The sequence below is a fragment of the Prionailurus bengalensis genome, chromosome E4 (genome assembly GCF_016509475.1).
Source record: "Prionailurus bengalensis isolate Pbe53 chromosome E4, Fcat_Pben_1.1_paternal_pri, whole genome shotgun sequence".
In the NCBI taxonomy this organism is placed as follows: domain Eukaryota; kingdom Metazoa; phylum Chordata; class Mammalia; order Carnivora; family Felidae; genus Prionailurus; species Prionailurus bengalensis.
Window position 1 is genome coordinate 65730399 of NC_057360.1, and position 23071 is coordinate 65753469.

Below are 23071 nucleotides of genomic sequence, written 5' to 3' on the forward strand. Positions count from 1 at the left end.
AAAGAGGCAGGTAGATCTATGCCGTAGTTCTTAAAGCTTCTGCTAAAATGTGGTCCACGCCAGCTTTTACGTTTCCTAGCTAAAGCAAGTCTCATGGTCAAGCTTGATGTCAATGAGACAGCTAAGTACACTTTCCCCACAGGGAGCACTGCAGATCCAATGGCTATGCACCGAGGCGTTTAATACCGTTACGTGGAAAGCGAAATCTATGGTGAAGATAATGATCTGAAATTTTCTTTTGTTATATTTTCTTTTGTTATTCTTCCCCTTGTCAAGAACAGGAATTAATATCATGCTGGTGTTCAAAATACACCCATTCACTCCAGATCTTTGACCCTACCTTCTTCCCCAGAAAGCTGACTTATCAATTACAGTAATTGGATAAAAGTATGAAGGACATCAAAACTAGGATGCCGCTAATCCCAAGTAACTCCGTTGTCTATGCAATTCTCCTATGCTTCGAACTTCCTCAATTTTAATGTGCCATTTATTTTCCGTTGGGACCTTGACTGATGCAATGACTAGGAACAGAGATGACTAAAAAACATGGGTTTCCAGGATGAAGTTACTTATCTATCTAAGAAGACACAGATAACCTCCTTACTAGTGTGAAAAGGGATGAGTTCATGCTCGGATAAGCATCAGTGTGGCATAGTTTGAATTGTGGAGGAAGACCACAGCATCAGGCAGTCATGTGCTTTGGCTCAGATGGCATGCCAGTCACAGTGACTATACAGAATTTTTAAGCTCCTGGTATTCTTACAATGATAGAGAGTGAGTGAACACAGACAAAGTTACGAGTAATGAATAGACAATTTAAAAGACGTGGAAAATCAGAACGCCCTCTTAACAAATTTGAAGGAGGCCACATCATCTGGAGTCTTACAACAGCCATCACGGAGGGTGAAGTCCACAGTCTGGATGTGTATTTAGCTTTTAAACATAAACCTGACGAGAGCTCTTATGCTAAAGGAGACATGAGACGTGGGATGAATACATTTCAAATGACCTAAGTGAGGCCGAGGTCTTGATTCTCCAGTTCCCCTGAACCACCCTTGTCTGTTGAAGAAGATACCACCCCAACCCCCACACATCTAAGGGAATCAACCGTCCTCTGCATAAAAGACTCTGTGGTTGCACCTGGGCTAGTTGCCCCTTCACCTAACAGGCCCCCAACAGGATCAAGATCACAATGTGATCTGGGTAGAAGGGTGGAAGGCCAGCTCTGAGGTAGCTTAGACAGAAAAAACAAAAACCTATCAGTCCTGCCAACTTGTATCAGTGGGAGTCAGGAGGCCATGTCCCTATGCAAAAAAAGAACTATGAAGATCTTAGACCAAAGGGGAAGACACATCAATTTCAATCTTGTTACATTCGTCGATACAGGAGCACTCAACTGGGATTCAGAATTTAATAGGTGGGCTCATGCCTCCAGAAAAGGCATTGTCTGCTAGAATAACTAATTGAAGCCTGAACTAAATATTGACCTATGGTTAATACATTGGAAAGGGCACAGCTTTTGTAACACACCATAATGAATCCAAAAGCTCTGGGAAATGAATGTGTTGGGACAGAAACACTATAGAAAACTGCCATATACAACACTAACCACCAACACCCAGGGGACCTGGTTGCATTTACAGAATGCAGTAGTGAATATCAACATCCTTAAAGAGTTCTGTGGTGATTGCTATTACAGACTAGAGGTGATGGGTAATAGTACTCTGGAGAATGGAAGACTGGGGGTCACACAAAACTGTCAGAGATACAATGTGGACAATGAAAAATATAAACTGAAGCATGTGATGATGATTAGTGTTATGAACTGTAAAGATCTGTGGAAACGGCCAGTTGACCATGGGATTTCTGACAACAAAATAGATGAGCAGCCAATCAATAAACTGTTTGATCGTAGTCTATGTCTGATGGATGGCTGTGCAAGTTACCAGTATGGTAATTCATAGCCTCTTACCTAAATTTCAGTACAACACCAATTCCCAAACCTGAAACTCCTCGATTGTAAAAGAAGATGGATAATTTTGAGGAAGGACGCACAACATGGCCACAATTGTATCCTGAAAATCTTGACCCAGTAATTCCCAGAGAGATCTCCACCACTTACCAAAGTGCCTGTGCACTGGATAAAGGAAAACATTCAGACCTTGTGGAGGTTCTTAGATACCGTCCGTACGCTTAGGCACATCCCAAGAGACTCAGGATGCCACTATGATCTACTGGTCAGAGTAGAAACCAATGGGGGGCAGATATTAGGTGAAGTCTTGGTTCATTCAGATCTTCCAGGATTTGAGGCTCTTTGAAACTGGACTCAGACTCTGAGAAGGCTGGTGGTTTATTTCTTCTTTGCCTCATTCCTATTATGTTCCTCTTGTGGGTCTCAACTGAAACGCTTGGGGAGTTCACCAGCTCACCACTCCATTGTGGTGTTTTGTCGTCCAACTCCATGAGTCTCAATCTCTTGACTTTTTGGTAGTCTCTTCCAAAACTGCCAGGTTCTCTGGCGAGTGGACGCTCCCCATATACTAGAACAATCTCTCCAGGTTTCTTGCTTTTCCTGGATTCTGCTCCTTAGGGTCCTGATGTCTTCAAACCAATTTTTCTCCAATATTTTCTTGTAGCTTTTCTGGTTATTCCTGGTGGGTGGGTTGAGTCAAAATTTCCTCATCTATTATTCCCCAAAGAGGAACTCTTATTTTGCTTTTGTTAACTAAAGTAGATGTTTTAAAGCATAAAGTGCACAGATCAGAAGTTGTATAGTTTGAGGAGTTTTTATAAATTAAACACACAAGGGACGCCTGGGTGGCTCAGTCGGTTAAGTGTCTGACTTCAGCTCAGGTCATGATCTTACACTCCGTGAGTTCAAGTCCCGCGTCGGGCTCTGTGCTGACAGCTTGGAGCCTGGAGCCTGCTTTGGATTCTGTGACTCCTTCTCTCTCTGTCCCTCTGCCTCTCACTCTGTCTCTCTTTCAAAAATAAATAAACATTAAAAAATGTTTTAATTAATTAATTAAACACACCAGATAAATAAATTATCGTGAGAACTTCATAAGGCTCCATTGTGACTCTTCCCAGGCATTATCGCCCAGACCTAACCTTTACCCTGGCTTCTATCACCATAATTTTCACCCTTTTTTGGTCATTATACAATGAAATTATGTGTGTCTGGTTAATTTCTCCGGATATCATGTGTGAGAATTTGATGTTTTTATCTTTTCAGAGTATCTTTAGCTTTACAGAAAATAATGCATAAAAACACAGAGTTCCCGTAAGTACCCTCCCCAACCAGTATACCCAGCATCCCCTATGACTAACATCTTGAAATATTGGACTACATTTGTCAAATTTAGGTTTTTTTTAATGTTTGTTTATTTATTTTGAGAGAGAGAGAGGGAATCCCAGGCAGGCTCTTCACTGACAGCATGGAACCATGAAATCATGACCCAAGCTGAAATCAAGAATCAGATGCTTAACTGACCGAGCCACCCAGGCAGCCCACATCTGTCAGATTTGTTGAACTACTATCAACACGTTAGTATTAACTGAAGTCTATAGGTTAAATTGAGGTTCACACTTTGTATTGTATATAGGTTCTATAGGTTTTCACAAATGCATAATGTCTCACATCCGCCATTGTAATACCACAGAGAATAGTTTCAGCCCCCTAAAAATCCCCAAGACTCCACCTTTTTATCCCTCTCTACCTTCCCTGAACCCCGGACAACCACCGATCTTTTCACTGTCTCTATAATTTGGTTTTACCCAGAGTGTCAGGTAGTGGAAGTTACACAGTATGTAGCCTTTGCAGACTGGCTTTTTTCACTTAGCAATACGCATTTAAGGTTCTTCAATGTCTTTCATGATAGGATAGCTTCTTTCTTTTTCTACTTATTTATTCCTTCACCAAGACCACACCGTCTTGATTACTGTTACTTTATAGTAAGTCTTGAAGTCAGGTAGCATCAGTCCTCCAACTTGATTGCTCTCTTTTAACGTGTTTTAAAATGTAGATTCATTTTTATTCAGATAGACCAACAGATCAGGAGCTAATTGCCATTGAAAACATAGTTTATTACAATTCCTATGACGGGGGTGGGGGTGGGGAGTTACACCATGCCACTCAAGTCAATACACCAAGGAACACTGAGTTGGGTCACAGGCAGAGTGGACAAGGGGAAATGAGAAAGATCTCCCCTCCCGCCCCCCCCACCTTTTTATTTGGTTTTCATGGGAAGGAAAGGGCAAGGCAGGGTAAGCAGGCTAAGCAGGTTTAGGACTGGCCAGTTTGATAATTTCAGGGAGCTCCTGAGTGTGGGGCCATCCCTAGTTGTCTGAAACATGGCCTTGGGATAACCAGCAAAAGGAAATGATGTAAAGCCTGAAAAAGCAGACATTTTGAGAGTACTGGCCCTAGACTCTTCACTTTGCACATGAAAGGCATGCTCTAAGTAAAGTCATTTGTTATCTCCAGGAATTGGAAGACTTTAACCCTAGGAGGGCAGTCTCTCCCTGGTCAAGGCCCCAAATGTTAAAACAACAGATATAGAAACTAGAAAATGTACTTAACATGCAATACTGCGTTGACTATCCTGGGTCTTTAGCCTTTCCACATAAACTTTATGGTCAGTTTCTTTTTTTTTTTTTTCAACATTTATTTATTTTTGGGACAGAGAGAGACAGAGCATGAATGGGGGAGGGGCAGAGAGAGAGGGAGACACAGAATCGGAAGCAGGCTCCAGGCTCTGAGCCATCAGCCCAGAGCCTGACGCGGGGCTCGAGCTCAAGGACCGCGAGATTGTGACCTGGCTGAAGTCGGACGCTTAACCAACTGCGCCACCCAGGTGCCCCGTCAGTTTCTTGATATACCTAAAATAAGTTGCTAGGATTTTGATTGGGATTGCCTTAAATTTATAGATCAAGTTGGAGAGAGCTAACATCTTAACAATACTGCGTCTTCCTATCCGTGAACATGGACTCTTTTTCTATTGATTGAAATCTTCTATTTCTTTCATCAGTATTTTTATAATTTCATAAGACAGACTTTTGTATATTAACTCTGTATCCTGCAGCTTGCTTTAATCTCATCTGTTACTTTCAGGGGTTTTCGGATCTAGTCTTTGGGATTTTCTATGTAGACCATCGTGCCACGTGTGAAGAGATGTTTTTCTTCTTGTTTTTATTTTTATACTTTCTATTTTGTTCTTATGTAGAAGCTAAGCAGGTTTCCTTTCTCCAGAGATAATCTGTATTTCTGTCCAGCGGATCTTTAGAAGGACTACCAGTTGAGATCCACTATAAATTAAATTCAGGGCTCAAATTTCTTAGACCAAGCAGAGATGCAAACTTGAACTGCAAATCAGAATGAAGGCCTACTGGGGCGCCTAGGTGGCGCAGTCGGTTAAGCGTCCGACTTCAGCCAGGTCACGATCTCGAGGTCCATGAGTTTGAGCCCCGCGTCGGGCTCTGGGCTGACGGCTCGGAGCCTGGAGCCTGTTTCCGATTCTCTGTCTCCCTCTCTCTCTGCCCCTCCCCCGTTCATGCTCTGTCTCTCTCTGTCCCAAAAAAAAAAAAAAAAAAAAAAGAATGAAGGCCTACTGCTCACAACCTCTCTGAAATGGATTTATTTTCCCCCACCCTGTCCCATGTCTTTGGTCAGCCTGGGGGCAACTTTGCCATTAGTGTCTCTGAACAGTGAGTTGAGGGGCAGGCTTAGTTGTGCTTCATGCTTATCCTAAGGCACCATCCTTCAGAGTTAGAGCTTAAAGTAGAAGATCTATTTTTTGACTCACATTTGGTGGGCACTGGACTTTAATTGCAAACTCTTCCTCCTCTGATTCCCTCAAATCAGCATCGTGGGTTTGTCATTCCTTCCAGATAAGTCAATGTCTTCAGTGTGGAAGGAACTTCCAACATCCCACTCATCTTTCTAGATTCTTGCTTTGTTTCAGATTTTGATCTGAAAGTTCCTGCTATGCTGTCAGCTTGTCAACATATTTATATATATGTTTTAAATATTCCCCCAGCAATTTTAGTTGTTTTCAGAAGGATGATTTGCTGGAATATCCAGACTGGCTACTACCAGAAATAGGGGTGCTCAGCCTTCCTCCTCACTTGTTTTCCCTTGAACGTCCTGGCATGAGACATCCAATAGTTTCCAGCTAGCTTTCCTACTCCCAGTGTTTTTGTTCATAAAGTCATGGGATGAATCTCAGCCCTGATTGTGTTCGTAGATCTTCACTGGGACCTTGTCATCTTTCTAGAGCTCCTGATGTCACTGGCACATGCTTTAGCACGCCTCTTGTTACGTTTGTATTAGTCTTCCTGCTAAGTTAGAATGATCGGTGTGATCTATTTATCTTTGAATCACTGTGATGCCTAATGTTATGCCTTCCAAATCACCACACTCTATGAGTGGTTGCCGAATAAAAGTCTTTCCCTTGCAATAATTCCCTGAAGGTCATTAAAAAACCCAGTTGTCTGACTTTTATTCAGCTTTGAGTAGAGAAGGGAGATGGAGATTTCCCACATAATCACCAAGCCCTGCCTTTACCTCTTCCACGTTATCAAATCAGTCTTCACTGGGTTGGAAAACTTGCTTTCTCTTGACATCTCAGTGTTTTGTAACCTTTTTGTCAGAAAGTAACTAAACTCCCCCCATGCTAAAAGGATACTTATTTGCCATTTTAGTGCTTTACAGAGTGGGAACGTTTTTTGCAATCTGAATTATTCTCTTCTGTATCAGATAAGATGCCCTTGTGTAAGTTCAGCCATTTGTTTTCTTTCTCCCATTAGCTCCCCTTAAGACCTAGAGGACCCTAGTCCTTAGAATCCCAGAAGGTTGTAAATATTCTCCAACTTATTATAGAATCTGAATTGACATATGAACATAGAATGGGCTATTTTCAACCTCTTATTTAAGACTCAAAAAAGTTTGGACATCTGAGTGTCTAGATTAACACTTTATGAAATGTTTCAGGGCATTTTTTTCCCAATTGCTTCTTCTTTCAGGATGGACATCATGGCTTTTACAAGTGACCTTCTACTGCTGCCTTTTTCAACATTCGAAAAACCTACAAGACTGTGAGCCACGAAACTCAAAGTCTTATGTCAACTTTCTTGATCACTTGAACATAAGTGGGTAAGTGGATCTTCTGTGTCAGTTACTGTCTGAAGAAGGAAACATTTTCCACCAAGGATTTCAAATTTGAATGGATTTGCACAATAATTTTTTATTATTATGGAAAAGATTCTGCACCAAAGTAAAACTTGATTTGCTTTTTTCTTGAAATGAAGGAAGCATCCACTCTGATGGCGTGTGCATGCACACACGCACAGAAACACATATGCACACATAGCACATTTCCCATCAAATTGAAATGCTGAGAAACGAAGCAAGACAAGTGACAGAGGCAGGGCAGGAAAATGCATCAGCATAGATTTTGATTTTTTTTAAAAAAGGTGACTTGGAGAATAATAGAAAACTTAGGAATGATATAGATTATAATAGAAGAGCAGAGAGCACATTCTAGGGGAAATAAAATCACAGTCTATGAGAAAGCTCATAAACAAAAGGAGAATTAAGCCATGTCATCACTTATTAAGCTTTTGTTTATAGAGCCTATTATGTGCCCTGTAGTGTGGTGGGTGCTACAGATCATTCAAAAGACATTGCCATGGCCCCTGCCTCAAAGAAAGAGCGTATAGAAGGTGTGTATGTGAATGTGTGTGTGTTACTATAAACTATATATATTCTCTACTCTATGTGGTATTATGTACTATGTTCTATATACATCCTATACCATATGTAGTATTATACTATATTCTATACTATATATAAAATATAGTATAATGTACTATATAATATGTAGTATTTAGTCTAGAATATATGGTATATATAATAATCTATATGTATAGTATATACTACTACTCGATAGATAGATGATAGATAGATAGATAGAACTACAAGATAATATCAAACTTATTCAACATACAAGTATGATTTCAAAATCTCTAAATGTTATGAAGAGGAAAAGCATCTATGTGGATTCTAATAGGGAAGGTTTATTGGAGAATGTGAGACACGATAGGGATTTGAATGCAGAAAACAATAGGTTAGGGGCACCTGGGTGGCTCAGTCGGTTAAGCTTCCGACTTCGGCTCAGGTCATGACCTCGCGGTCTGTGAGTTCGAGCCCTGCATCGGGCTGTGTCAACAGCTCAGAGCCTGGAGCCTGCTCCAGATTCTGTGTCTCCCTCTCTCTCTGCCCCTCCCCTGCTTGCGCTCTCTCTCTCTCTCTCTCTCTCTCTCTCAAAAACAAATAAATATATTTTTAAAAATAAATATATTTTTTAAAATAATATAAAATATATATTTTTTAAAATAATATATATATCATTTGTAAAAAATAATATATTTTATAAAAATATAAAATTTTATAATTGAAGAAAATTTGAAAATTACAATCAGATTATTCCAGAAAAGTCAGAAACGGCAAAAGGAGTTTTACTTGAATGAGCAGCATGGGATCATGCTTGCTTTAGTCCCGTGGAAAAAGTGGGAGGCAGATTCTGACATAAAATGGCAGTGGCATAAGACACAGAGAGTAGAAAGTAGATCAGAAGTTCAAAGACTCTGGGGCGCCTGGGTGGCGCAGTCGGTTAAGTGCCTGACTTCAGCCAGGTCACGATCTTGCGGTCCGTGAGTTCGAGCCCCACGTCAGGCTCTGGGCTGATGGCTCAGAGCCGGGAGCCTGTTTCCGATTCTGTGTCTCCCTCTCTCTCTGCCCCTCCCCCGTTCATGCTCTGTCTCTCTCTGTCCCAAAAATAAATAAATGTTGAAAAAAAAAATTAAAAAATAAAAAAATCAAAAAAATTAAAAAAAAAGAAGTTCAAAGACTTAAATTTTGCCACTGACCCTACTACTTGAGCATCTTATTTAGCTGTTTTCTATTCGATTCAGACAAAAAATGTTGAGCCTATGACACACACTTTATGCTAGGGATTCAGCTATCAATAAAAAAAAATCATCCCGGCCTGTAAACAGAAGCTAATAATCTACAGAGGGAGCCAAACATAGGAGATGAGTTCAATTTAACACCGTAAGTGCAAAGATGAGGATCCTTCCAGGTTACTGTGCTCAGGAGAAAGCACGTCGTGCACTCACGTGGCCTGTAACAAGGACACAAAGACACTTGTGCTGTCGACCGGGCGGTGAGGCTACCGTGAAACCCTCTTGTTTTCTGCAAAGTGCCACACGAAGGGAAAGGGTCATGACGGCAGGTGGGTGGAACCACCTAAGCGAAGGAGCCTCGGCAGAGGTGATAAAGGATGAACTTGTACAAGGGCATCAGGTGAAGCCACTCCTTCCACGTCCAGCCGTTAGAGAGGCCAACAAGCTGAGAGATGTCGAGGGGTACGCGTAAACCTGGTTTCTCCTAAATTACTGAACTGATTCTGAAGGTGAGATGATTAGGGCTCTGGATGTTATTGCGGTGTGAAATAGGGGCTATCTTAACTCAACTATGCCCCGGTAGAAAGATCTCCAAGGGTGTGATGTGGAGAGAGCACTGGAGAGATGGTCCGTCGCCTGAAGGAAACCAGGGCCTGTGAGGTCACTGCTCTGCCTCTGATAACGAAAGTGCCATAAACAGCCGCGTTCAACGGGGACAGTGGAAATGCATTTCCTCATCACAGCAAGAGAAATCTGCCTTCCCCTCACCTCCCCACCCCCATTCCCAACTCCCCAAGGTGCCTTCTGATGGAGATCGAATGATGAGTTGGATTTTCAGACTCTTCTCCACCAGGAATTGCTCTTGAACTTAAAATAATAATAATAATGTTCGCCTTTATCATTGCACCCATCTGCTGATTGTATTTGGTCACCGACATGCTTTCTTGCTTGCCCCCTTCCTAGCAGGCCATCTACGACGACTGCCTGTTGTCAGAGGACAGGCCATCCATTACGACTGCTACCAATAATCACGTGCACTGGCAGATGTTATAAATTACATGCATAATTTAGATATGTAGATATTTCAAAAGCCATTTTTTTAATGTTTATTTATTTTTGACAGAGAGAGAGAGAGAGAGAGAGAGAGAGCATGAGTGGGCGAGGGGCAGAGAGAGAGGGAGACACAGAATCCCAAGCAGGCTCCAGGCTCCGAGCTGTCAGCACAGAGCCCGACGCAGGGCTTGAACTCACAGACCACAAGATCATGACCCGAGCCGAAGTCGGATGCTTAACCAACTGAGCCACCCAGATGCCCCTAAAAGCCATTTTTTTATTTAGGAAAAATAATAGCACCACATTCAGAAGTAGCAAATTATTCTTATTTCTGTTTGGACAGTAGCCAAAAAGAGGTGGAAATATTCTGGGCTACATAAAAGTGAAGTATATTTAGAATCATCAAGTTAAAATATGTTTCTCGTTAAATATTTGGAAAACATAAAAATAGAAAGCAAACCCAAATCACCTCTAATCTTATTATAAATATGGCTTCATATCTTGCTTTTTCTCTTACAGTAGGAGAATGTTCTCGTAACCTCATATAGCCTTTGGAAATATCAAACTTGCTTCTGTGGTTGGTTCTTTTAACCGTTGTGTATTTCTCTAATATAATCATTCTCCCATTACTGGAGATTAAAAATTTCTTCTAAAAATTGTCAAAAGGAATATCTTTGTTGAGAGAGAGAGAGAGAGAGAGAGAGAGAGATCTATCAATATTCTGAGCCGGGAAATATGATACTGAAAGTGAAGGCACTGGGAGAATGTTCTTATTACACAGATGGTTATCATTTTGTCTCTCCCAAACTCATTCATAGAAGAAAGTCATCCAGACGCAAGGCTTCAACAGGACCACCGTGGTTACCCAGTTCACCCTGGTGGGCTTCTCTAGCCTGGGGGCACTCCAGCTGCTGCTGTCTGTCCTCTTTCTTCTCCTGTACGTGACCATCCTGCTGGCCAATGCTACCACCATGGCTGTCATCCGCTGAAGCAGGACTCTACACCCTCCCACGTATGGGTTCCTGTTCATCCTTTCCTTCTCTGAATCCTGCGACACTCTTGGCATCATCCCTCAACTGCTGGCCCATCTGCTCTCAGCCACCAAGGGCATCTCCTCTGTGGCCTGTGCCATGCAGCTCTTCTTCCTTGGCTTTGCCTGCACCAATTGCTTTCTCATCACTGTGATGGGGTACGATCGTTAGGTGGCGATTTGCCACCTTATGAGCTACATGCTCATCATGAACAAGAGGGTGGGGTTGGGGTTGGTTTCCCTGTCCGGAGTCACAGGCTTCTTCATTGCTTTGCTGCCCACCAAACTCATCTGTGACATGACTTTCTTTGGTCCCAACAGAGTCAACCGCTATTTCTGTGACATGGCGTCCGTCATTAAGTTGGCCTGTGCAGACACCCATGTGAAAGAACCGGCTCCATTCAGCCGAAGCATTCTGGCGATCATGGCGCCTTTCCTGCTGATTCTGATCTCCTGTGGCTTCATCGTTAACACCATCCTGAAGATCCCCTGGGCTGAGGGGAAGGGAAGGCCTTTGCCACACGCGTCACCCACCTCGCGGTAGTCTTCGTGCACTACGGCTGTGCCTCCATCACCTACCTGAGGCCCAGATCCAAGTCTGCCTCAGACAAGGATCAGTTGGTGGCAGTGATCTACACTGTGGTCACTCCCCTGCTCAATCCTCTGGTCTACAGTCTGAGGAATCAGGAGGTGAAGTCTGCCCCGAAAAGATTTTTGGGAAAGCCCTGGAACCACCAAGGTGATCTAACAAAAAAACCCTAAAATTAACGAGGGAAGTTACAGGAGAAATCAAAGGCGGGACGCTTTCTCTGTCTTTTTACCAATCCAGTCCTGACGTGGACAGTGTTTCCAAGGACCAGGACCACTATTCCCTGTTTCTTTGCTCCCATTCCAGAAAAAAAACAAAAAACAAAACAAAAAAAAAACCATGAGTGAATCTACAGGCTACATTGTCCAACACCTGGTTAAAAAAAAAAATAATTAAAAAAAAATTCGCACTTGGCCAAAAGAAAAAAGCATAATTTTTTCTGAGGGCAGATAATACTCAAATTGAAAGGTGGCCGCAGTTGGAAATGGCCCAGATCTTGCAGCTGGCCGACCCTGCAATGGTCATAATGTGAAACTTACATGAATCTAACACTTTATTGTAATAATTGGACCTACAAATACTAAATAGAACTGATTTTAAATCTATTATTTTATTTTATTATTTTAAATCTATTATTTCAAGGCATGTAATTTGCGATGGTATTTAAAACTCTTCAAACTGATGAGCCTTGGATTTCTTTTTTCATCTGAACCATTGTTTGTTTGTTTGTTTGTTTGTTTGTTTTTCCCTATGTATATGTGAATTATCTAGTGAACACAGAGCTTGTCTTCTGATTGGGAGAGCTGATTACTGTTAATTAAACCTTTTTTTTCTGCCCAGTGACCCAACTTATACTAGAATAAAAACCTCCCAGGGGCGCCTGAGTGGCTCAGTCAGTTGAGCATTCGACTTTGGCTCAGGTCATGATCTCGCCATTCATGAGTTCAAGCCCTGCGTGGGGCTCTGTGCTCTCAGCTCTGACCCTGGAGCCTGCTTCGGATTCTGTGCCTCCCTCTCTCTCTGCCCCTGCCCCACTCATGCTCTCTCTCTCTCTCTCTCTCTCTCAAAAATAAACATTAAAAAAAATTTTTTTTAATCTCTTGATTTGTTCAAATTGTGTTTCATCACCCAAAGGAAAAACACTTATCATTAATTGTATGACTGTGCAAATTACATCATACAATTAAAACAGGGAACATGATTTTATATTTTTATATAACAAACATACTCTCTTCCCTGTGGAAAGTCCCCTGGCTCATTCCCTTAGTGTAATAAACGCTTATGTCTGTTACATTACTTTCTGGGGTGTGTGTCTGTTTCAGCCCTTACAAGTGAAATTGTCTGTCTGTTCCGCCCCAAACCATCTGTGATGGTTCTATTTATTACCCCAATTATTCTGCTTGTGGAATGTAATTTGTAGTAGAACCTGGTGAAGTATGACTGCAATAAAGGTTATTCATTTCTTTTTCTAAATTTTTTTTTTCAACGTTTATTTATTTTTGGGACAGAAAGAGACAGAGCATGAACGGGGGAGGGGCAGAGAGAGAGGGAGACACAGAATCGGAAACAGGCTCCAGGCTCCGAGCCATCAGCCCAGAGCCCGACGCGGGGCTCCAACTCACGGACCGCGAGACCGTGACCTGGCTGAAGTCGGACGCTTAACCGACTGCGCCACCCAGGCGCCCCAAAGGTTATTCATTTCTAATACACCTAGATGGAGTATTCCGGAAAAATTAAGTATGAGCAAGAAAATCATAGAAGAAAAGGAAATCGTGAAAATCTGGAAGTGTTATTTGCTCACGTTATTTTGCAAGTCTCTAAGTTCCTGTTCATCTGTAAATTCATGACAAGTTGTCTAATGAATTGTGGGTAGACTTCTGCTACATATGCTCTAAAGGGGCCAATGCTGAAAGTAGCAGCCTTAACCCTAAATGAAAGTATTTATAAATATGTGTATATTTAAGCATTTTGAGCCTGCATAAAGCGGTTCAATTATATCAGCATCATTTTTTTTCCCCACTTTTCTGCCCTGACAGACTTTTTTGAATTAATCAACCAACTGTCTGACCCTATTGGGGTCGGGTGAGAGAGTTTCTCTTTTGTGTTTTCTTTTTTTTTTTTTTAATTTTTTTTTTCAACGTTTATTTATTTTTGGGACAGAGAGAGACAGAGCATGAACGGGGGAGGGGCAGAGAGAGTGGGAGACACAGAATCGTTAACAGGCTCCAGGCTCGGAGCCATCAGCCCAGAGCCCGACGCGGGGCTCGAACTCATGGACTGCGAGATCGTGACCTGGCTGAAGTCGGACGCTTAACCGACTGCGCCACCCAGGCGCCCCTCTTTTGTGTTTTCAATGATGTAAAGCCTTTTTTTCTTCTGGATGATACAGAGACATGATAAGCCAAAAAAGGGGGGGAGGGGCGCGTAGTTGGTCACTTGTCCTTGAATGCTATTTAAGGCCGTGCAACCTTAGAAGTGCCCCAGGTCCAGGCGTGTTGGTAGTTACAGCCCTGTTTCCCCAAGTTGTAGCCCAAATTCACACATGCCTGGTTAGCCAGAAATTCGCCACTTCCTTCCTGAGGTTACTTAAGCTGGATTTTTCAGTAACCCGGGGACATTTAACAAGAGGGTCAGGGGGTGCCTGGGCGGCTCAGTCGATTGAGCATCTGACTCTTGATTCCAGCTCAGGTCATGGTCTCACGGTTGGTGGGTCGGGGCCCCGCGTTGGGTTCTGCGCTGACCGTGCGGAGCCTACTTGGGATTCTCTCTCTCCTCTCTCTGTCCTTCCCCTCCCCTCTCTCTCTCTTTCTTAAAATAAATGAACCTTAAATAGAAAAAAAATAGAAGCTAAAAAGAGAGAGGGTCCGAATGGTCTCCAGACAAAGCGGAGTGCAGGCGGCTTCGCTGTGCTGCGGGTCCCCTGCCTCCGCGGTGCCCTTCCCGAGCTGATGCGGCAGGACTGGGCAGGGCTGGTGCCCGCGCCACTGCAGAGGGCTTCCCGGGAGACGTGGCTCTTGGAAGGATGTTATTTCGCATCCCCCACATTAGTGGAGGCTCCCGACACGTGTACTCCCCGGGTCCTAGCCCTGTCCCTCTTTAATTCACAGTCACAACCCTGCCCCGTAACCGTTGGCATGACCCCCGCCAAGGTCCGGAGACGAGGGAACCAAGGCGCACAGACGGGATTTCTTCCTCATCCTGAAGCAGACTGGCTTTTGACCCAGAAGCGTGCGGCTTCACTTCTGGTTTGGGTTCGAGTGTGCGGCCAGGATTTACCTTCTCTTCTCGCTCTAGCTGAGCCCTCAACTCACACAGGAACCCCTGAAAACACGTCCTTGACTCCATCCCCGACGGCGCAGACCCCCTTATCTTTCTCAAATGAAACCTTGTAGCTCATCCCGACCAAACACTCCTGCCCGGGTCAAAAAGTAAAATAAAATAGCCTCAAAGTGAGAAATGGGTGAAGTGGGTCACCCGCATGATCTGTCCGCAGCTTGCGAGGGGCAACCCCCCCGGGGGATGTTGAAAATCAGAAGCTGCGTTCTTTCAGGACTCAGGGCGCCCCTGTGGTTTGCTTGCCTGTTAGCCAGCCTGTTACCCCATTTCCAGTTGAAGCTGCTTCTCTGTTTTTCTTCTTCTGACCTAGTGTCTGCACACCTGCCCCTCAGATCATCCCCCTGCAGACTTTCTTGTGAAAAACCAAAACCAAAAACCCACTTGGCCACAGTATGTTCATGAACATTTGAAACAAAATTGCAACCACCCTGACTTTGTGAATATTCTGGTTCCCAAACTGGTCTCTCCTCCAGGGCCACAACACCCCTGAAACTCACACTCCTTAGTGTTTGAACCACTTGCTGACTTACTTGTTAGTACATTAGTGAATTTTAACACATGCTTGAGATAAGAGATGGGGCACCTGCGTGGCTCAGTTGGTTGAGCTTTGGACTTTGACTCAGGTCATGATCTCAGTTTGTGGGTTTGGGGCCCGGGTCGGGCTCTGTGCTGATAGCCCGGAGCCTGCTTCGGATTCTGTGTTTCCCTCTCTCTCTCTGCCCCCCGCCCCTGATTGTGCTCTGTCTCTCAAAAATGAATAAATGTGGGGCGCCTGGGTGGCTCAGTCGGAGCCACCCTGGATGGCTGAGAGCCTGGAGCCTGTTTCAGATTCTGTGTCTCCCTCTCTCTGACCCTCCCCCGTTCATGCTCTGTCTCTCTCTGTCTCAAAAATAAATAAACGCTAAAAAAATAAATAAATAAATAAAATAAATTTTAAAAAAATAAAAATAAGAAAAAATGAATAAATGTAAAAACAAAATTTTTAAATGTTTCTGGCAGTTTTTTCAAGTGTATTTCTCATGAGATCACATCCAAGTAACGCAACATGACCCGCAAAGACCTTTATTTCCAGTCTATTTTATGGCCAAGTGCTCCCTTAAAATTCTACGACTGTGCTTTTCAATCTCTCTGAGGCAAAAGACTAATTTCCCCCCAAATTTATTATGTGCCAGCGACTTTGTAAAATACAATGAAAATGAATGATGTAAACTCGAAATCAAAAGGACGCACAAGAACTTTTCTTGTCTTACTGTTAGATTAACACACATAAAATTACTCACTTGAATTGTAAAATTTTCTAGGTATTTGCTTTCAGTTTCTATGCTTCTTTTGTCAGAGATAAGTAACAATGTTTCTTGCTCTCATCCGGTTCCTTCCACCCCGCTTTGAATGGCATTGCTGGTATTTCCAAAATACTTGGAATCCCACAACATTCAAAACTGAAGTATTGCCCATCTGTGGGCCTGTAATTTTTCGGCTTGGAGTCCCCCCACGAGTCAGCCAGCTCTCAGTTTCGGTGAAATCTCTACCACGTCTCTCGTAATCCAGCAGGAAAAAATGCCATTCTCTCCCTCCCGCCCCCAGCCCGGCCCACAGCACAGAGAACCTGCTTCTGCCCCGCAGCCCCAGCACTGGCTTCCAGCCCTCTGATCATACGGCTACCTCACTGCAGAGTATTTTAACAAACATTTCAAATTAAAAAAAAAAAATTTTTTTTAATAAGGAGAGAGAGAGAATGGGGGAGGGGCAGAGAGAGGGGGAGACACAGACTCCCAAGCAGGCTCCAGGCTCCAAGCTGTCATCCCAGAGCCCGACGCGGGGCTCGAATTCACAGACTGCGAGATCATGACCTGAGCCCAAGTCGGATGCTCAACCGACTGAGCCACCCAGGTGCCCCCCCCACCGGGCATTTCAAATTAAACATCCCAAACCAAGTTTTCAGTCTGTACTCCAACTCCGTTCCTTTCATATTCCTACCTCTCTTAGTTCATCGTAATTGCCACTGGGATTCCAGCTTCTCGGGACAAAAAAAACCCAGAGTGATTCCTAAATGTGTTTTGAACACGCACATTGCTACTTCCAACCTTGCCCCTGTTCCCACGTCTGTTTGCCACAAAACGGTCAGGATGATCCTCTGAAAAACAGTTCAGAGTCTGTCTCTCCTCAGGTCAAAGCCTCCCCGCGGTTCCCGTCCTCGTCAGGGAAGGGAATCGGCCTCGGAGTCACCTGCAGTACCAACAGGTATCTGGAGGCTCCCTCCGGCCACTCTCAGAGCAGAGATCTGCAGGGGACAACAGGGGACAAGAGGGGACCACAGGGAATTGGGAAGGAAGGCTTCACATCTGATCCTCACCTGCTTCCTTGCCTAAGTTTGAATTTCAACCTGTTGATACGTGTACTTTTATTGTCCAGGGAGGTTCTTGTGTGTGGATGGAAAAACTCACTAAAATGCACACCGGCTTAAAGTCCGAATGGCTTGAAGCCCTCTTAGCGACAAGATAAATACATCAAACTGTTTTCCCCAAACATTAAACCCTCTCAATCTTTCTATATTTAAGCACTAAATACACAACTAATTATGGAACAGAAAATATTTGAAATTAGTAAAATTAATGAAACCCTAGGAAGGCAAATCCAAGAGGAAAATTGCCTAGGAGTTTACATAAAATTGTGTTTGTGTGTTTCTCCTTTAATAAAATGGTAGCACTTCGATTTGTTATTTATATTTTCTTCTGTAATAAAAATGGAGGAGGAAGGAAATCACTAAGAATAAAAATATGAGTAAGAACAAGGATTAAAGAAACGAAGACTCAGCTGAGTATACCCGAGAATAAAAATCTAATTATTTTCCCAGGGGGGTTTCAAGTCTGTAACTGCCATACTGATTTTAATTTTTTTAATGAAATCATCATTCTTTAACTTGCAAGGAGCTATTACACTATCATTGTGGGGTATTTACTTAGTCTGTTAGCATTGGTTAAGTTTATACATTACAACATTCATTACAGTTATTATACAGAAGTTCCTAGTATTTAATATAACAGAAATTATAATTTAATAAAACATATTTAAAATAATATAATTAATACATTTCAGAGATATCTAAAATATGTCTCCAGGGATATGAAAACTGGGTTTGAAGAGTTACTTCTCCTTTTTAAAATTTTGACTCAATCATCTTGTTGGAACACACTTCCCAACTTTCTTAGTGCTTCGTTATTATGTGTGACCATCTACAATGATTAACTGTAGGACCCTTTTTCCACCTGGTTATGATGTGGCGATTATTATTGGTAAACAATCTTTCCTATATTTGATTTAGTGTATAGTTTTTCTGTGATAACCTGGCTTATTATGCCTTTTGTTCAGTCTTGCCTGTTTACGCAAATAGACGTGCACACAAATGAAACTATAATTAGTAGATATGCATGTATCTAACACTACCACTCATTAAAATCAATAAAAGTTTAAATATATACCATAATATTCAAACATATTTCGCTTTGTAACTAAACACATTTTTAAAATTTATTTATTTATTTTGAGAGAGAGAGAGCGTGCCCTAGCAGGGGCAGGGCAGAGAGAGAGAGGGAGAGGAGAATCCCAAGCCGACCCTGCATTGTCAACCCAGGGCCCAATGCGGGGCTCAAACTCACAAACCCCTGGTATCGTGACCTGAGCAGAAACCAAGAGTCGGAGGCTTAACTAACTGAGCCACCGAGGAGTCCCACTTTCATTTCACATTTTGAAAATCGTTGTTCTTCATTTGAAGAATATTGGTAGCCTACTTTTGTCTTGACACAGGAAATGGAAGTAACTACCTCTCCCATAGGAATTTCCTTTTTTTCCCCTTAAATGTAAAAATGGGTTCTGAGGCACATATGGCATTTCAGTGGTAAGCAAAGATGTCACTACTAATACATGGGCGATAGTTTTATTGTGATAGAGATTAAGAATACTTTCTACGTCTTCGAACGTACTGAGTTCACACTGAGTTTATGTGAATCCCCCGTAACCTATACGATTTCCTTCGCTGCAATGATGTAACTAGCCAATTTGGAACTATCAGCTGAGACAAAGAACTGGGAGGGAGTCATCGCCCTTGCCTCCACGTGGAACACCCCTCTGTACAGGCACCTGACAACTGGTTGGAGGCATTGGGTCCCAGCAGCAGTGGAAGTCCCGAAGCTGTTCCAAACAACCCCGTGGGCCACAGACAGTTAGCCAATGGGGGGCGTGAACTGGAGAGGGCAACTGGCTCGGTGCCACTTGGTAAGCAATGCTGAACAACAGTTTGTGAGCATGGGTGAGGCATACTTTCAATTAGCGCCGGTGCAGACAAGCAGACCAGGGTCACTGTGCTGTGAGTGGGCACACAAGTGGGCGCCATTTTGTAGTCATCCAACGTTGAGGCCACACACCACCTGTGCTTACGAGTTCATCTCCTTTTACCGAATAGCTGCTCTTCATTCGTTCTGAACTCTCCGACAACTTTCAGTCCCGGTGGAGTGGCCTGTGAGGCCCCTTTATGATCTGACCCCAACTCACAGGCCTCACCTCCTGCCATGTTCCCCTATTTATTCCATCGTAGCCAGCCATGTGGGAGTTTCCAGAACACAGCCAGTACAACCCTGCTTTCGTCTCGTTCTTTTGCTTGGAATGAACGCGCTCCTCCCAGACACTGCGTGGCATGGTTCTTGTTCCTGTTTTAGGTCTTCTCCCCAAAGCCACCTTCTCAGAGCGGCCCGTTCTGTCCACCATCTTTGCAACAATAGCCCGTTTTCCTCTTTGATTTCCTTCCCCAAATCAGTCTGGGATCCTACTAGATGTTGCTGTCCTCCATGAAGTATTTTTATTCTCTTACTGTCTGCCTCCCAGCCCTCCACTATCATGTATGTTCTATGTGTAAGAGACCTTGTGTCTCTGCTGTATGTCATTACCCATCATGAAGTAGGCTTCCAATAATTATTTGTTGAATGTGGAGTATAGTGTTTAAGCATGGGTTTGGGAGCAGAACTTACAATGCTTACTAGTTATGTGACCTTTGTCTCCTCCCCTATAAAATGGGAAGAATGGGGGCACCTGGGTGGCTCAGGTGGCTAAATGCCCGGCTTTGGCTCAGGTCATGATATCATGGCTCATGAGTGTGAGCCCCGCATCAGGCTCTCCACTGATGGTGCAGAGCCTGCTTTGGATCCTCTGTCTCCCTCTTTCTCTCTCTGTCCCCCAGCCCCAGCTCCCACTCTCTCTCTCTTGCTCAAAAATAAATAAGTAAACATTACAAAATGATAACAAAATAAAGCGAAATGGGAATGACGGTGCCTACCTGAGAATTGTCGTGAGGATCGCGTGAGTTAATATGTATAAAACATGTAGGAGACTGTCTTCTGTCCAGCAGGATGCATTTAAATGTTTATTATTTTTCAATCAGTTTTTTTTTTAATTTTTTTTTCAACGTTTTTTATTTATTTTTGGGACAGAGAGAGACAGAGCATGAACGGGGGAGGGGCAGAGAGAGAGGGAGACACAGAATCGGAAACAGGCTCCAGGCTCCAAGCCATCAGCCCAGAGCCTGACGCGGGGCTCGAACTCCCGGACCGCGAGATCGTGACCTGGCTGAAGTCGGACGCTCAACCGACTGCGCCACCCAGGCGCCCCAATCAGTTTTAACCATACCATAAAATAGCTACTTCTCCTCTTCGCTGTAAGAATTGAGCTTATGGTCAGTGTGTGGTCATTATCACATTATCAACAACGGGATTGTTAACTTACATTACATTTTGTTCACACTTGGACCAAGGTCATGGAAAGGGGAATGGCATGTAAGAGAAGTCATAAAGAAGGTTTTGCTGCCTCACTGTTCAGGAACAATGATGAGGCAAAGAGAAGAAAGTTTAGATCTTAGGAACCAACAAATGACGGGCCCATTTACAGAAGAAAGTGAGAGAGGGGGAGGAGTCAACAAAGAAAAGATCATAAACTAATTTTAATTCCTTAGGGGCAAAGGCCAAGTCCCCAAAATCTATAGGTCCCTCCTGTGGGTAACCCGAAGAAGCCTTCAACATGGCCTCTCCCCCAAACGCAGGCTCCAAAGCAGGTTGTGCACAAATATCTTTCTTCCCCCGCAGGGGATATTCTTGGAGCCTGGATCTCTGTCCCACTTTACCTCACTCCACCTAATCAAGTGGTGCACATGCTGAGCTTTCTCCATGCATTAGGTGAAAGATGGCAGATAGGCATCCTCTCAGTCATGGTTGGCCAAGGGCATATGACTCCTGAGCTCCGCCAGGCCTGGCCCAGCATGTACCGATCCCTCCCGTCCTACTGAAGCTCCAACAATCGCTACCACTTCTGGAGAAGTCAGTAACAACCCAGAGTAGCACCTTCATTTTCTTTTTTCAAAAGATCACCTAGTGTTTCTACTGCATTTGTGTGCATAACAGAATACAGTAAGATCTGGGTTTGTACCAACAGCAAAGCAGATTTCCTTCCTGGTTTTATAGCTCACGGGATGGAAAGTGTTATCCTGAACTGTTGAAAACACCACCCTGGCCCTTTATAGAAATAAGCTTATGTTCCAGGGTTTCAGCCAGAATGACATGGTTAACAGTACTAGGTGACAACTTTCGTCTGGGGTGATTTAGTGGCACACTTTGGTCTTGGATGCTAACTAGATCCTCACCCTGTAGCTCAAATTCTATTAAACTACCCAGCCCAAAGGTCTACACCACAGGGATGACACAGAGATTTTCTGACAACCTCCTGAACCAATCCTTAAAACTTCCCTAAATCCTGGCATTTCTGGCCACGTGGTCATACACCGTCAGGGCCCTCTTTGAACCCACTTATGCCAATTTGGGGGAAGAGGATGCATGTGTATAGGTGGCCCAGATCCATCTTCTTTGGGGGTATATCTTGTGCCTCACCCAAATATACACTCACTTCTCAACTACAGTATCTTGTCAGAAGTAGAGCGAGGACATGTTAGGGTATCATGTTCAGGAACCCAGAGTTTCCTGAAAATTGCTGTGCTCCACAATCATCCTTCCCTAAGAGATTCCCTCAGCCTCACTACAATTCAGCAGCAGAGAAACCCAGAGCAAACCTTTGTGGTTAACGGGGGTCTTTGCCTACAGTATAAAGGACTCTGACCAGATTTACTGATGTCTCCTCCTTCCTTCCTTCCTTTCTATCGGCATTTTAGGGTCTAGCCACACTTATAAAGACAATAACCTGAAAGAAAGAGCTGCCAGTGACCGTATTGCCACAATATGTAATATATCTTACCACGATATCAATTTGCACAATATCAATGATCAATCTGCATCCTTCAGCGACACCAGCACAATGGAAACATGTCAGTTCCTGAAAACCTATGGTCGAAATAGGGAACTGGCGTCTCTAAGATGTTTCCTGGAAAGCCAAAGTTTATACCATTTGTTCACTCAACAAAAATAATTTTAGTCGCCCACTATATGTCTAGCTACAATCTAGGCATTATGACACACATGTGATCAAGACAGATAATACACATGATGTCACAGTGCTCACATTTTAGATGGAAAGGACACTAAGTACCTAAAAGCAAATGAGAGAATTGCAGCCAACTCCAGTATTCAAAACAAATAAAGAATGTTCAACTAGAATGTGATGGAGATAGAGTGGCCACCTTGACCACACTGACCGCAGAAGTCCTCTCCATGAAGGCGATGCTTGAGCTCAGAGCCAACAGCTGTCCCAAAATCATCCGTAGGAGATCACGGTGAATGAAGAATGTCCCGGGTGGAGGGAAGAGTAACTATAATGGCCTTGGGCTGAGAAAAAGCTCGGCTCAAGGGAAGGACAGAAAGAAGAAATGTGTCACGGAAGCACAACACACAGTTGGGTGAAGATTGGGTGAGAGGCCAGGCAAGTTAGCTCGAGGCATCATAGGAGTTGAAGAATTATTGTGACCACAAAATTAGAGTAGTGGGGAGTAGTCCTCCCAGATAGGAAACATCGGAAATACAGTAAGACCTTGATTTGAGAGCATAATATGTTCCAGAAACATGCTTGTAATCCAAAGCGCTTTGGATTTAAGCCATTGGTTAATGGCTCAG

General features: G+C 43.4%; 1 protein-coding gene across 1 annotated transcript; it reads left to right on the forward strand.

Moving 5' to 3' along the window:
- Positions 1–1709: 1709 nt before the first annotated feature.
- Positions 1710–11997, forward strand: LOC122475949 (olfactory receptor 10T2-like). The gene is given in 5 exon segments (XM_043568078.1): positions 1710–1953; positions 7024–7153; positions 9262–9364; positions 10836–11552; positions 11555–11997. Coding segments are annotated over 5 exon segments (1449 nt in total). The 3' UTR covers positions 11810–11997.
- Positions 11998–23071: the final 11074 nt, after the last annotated feature.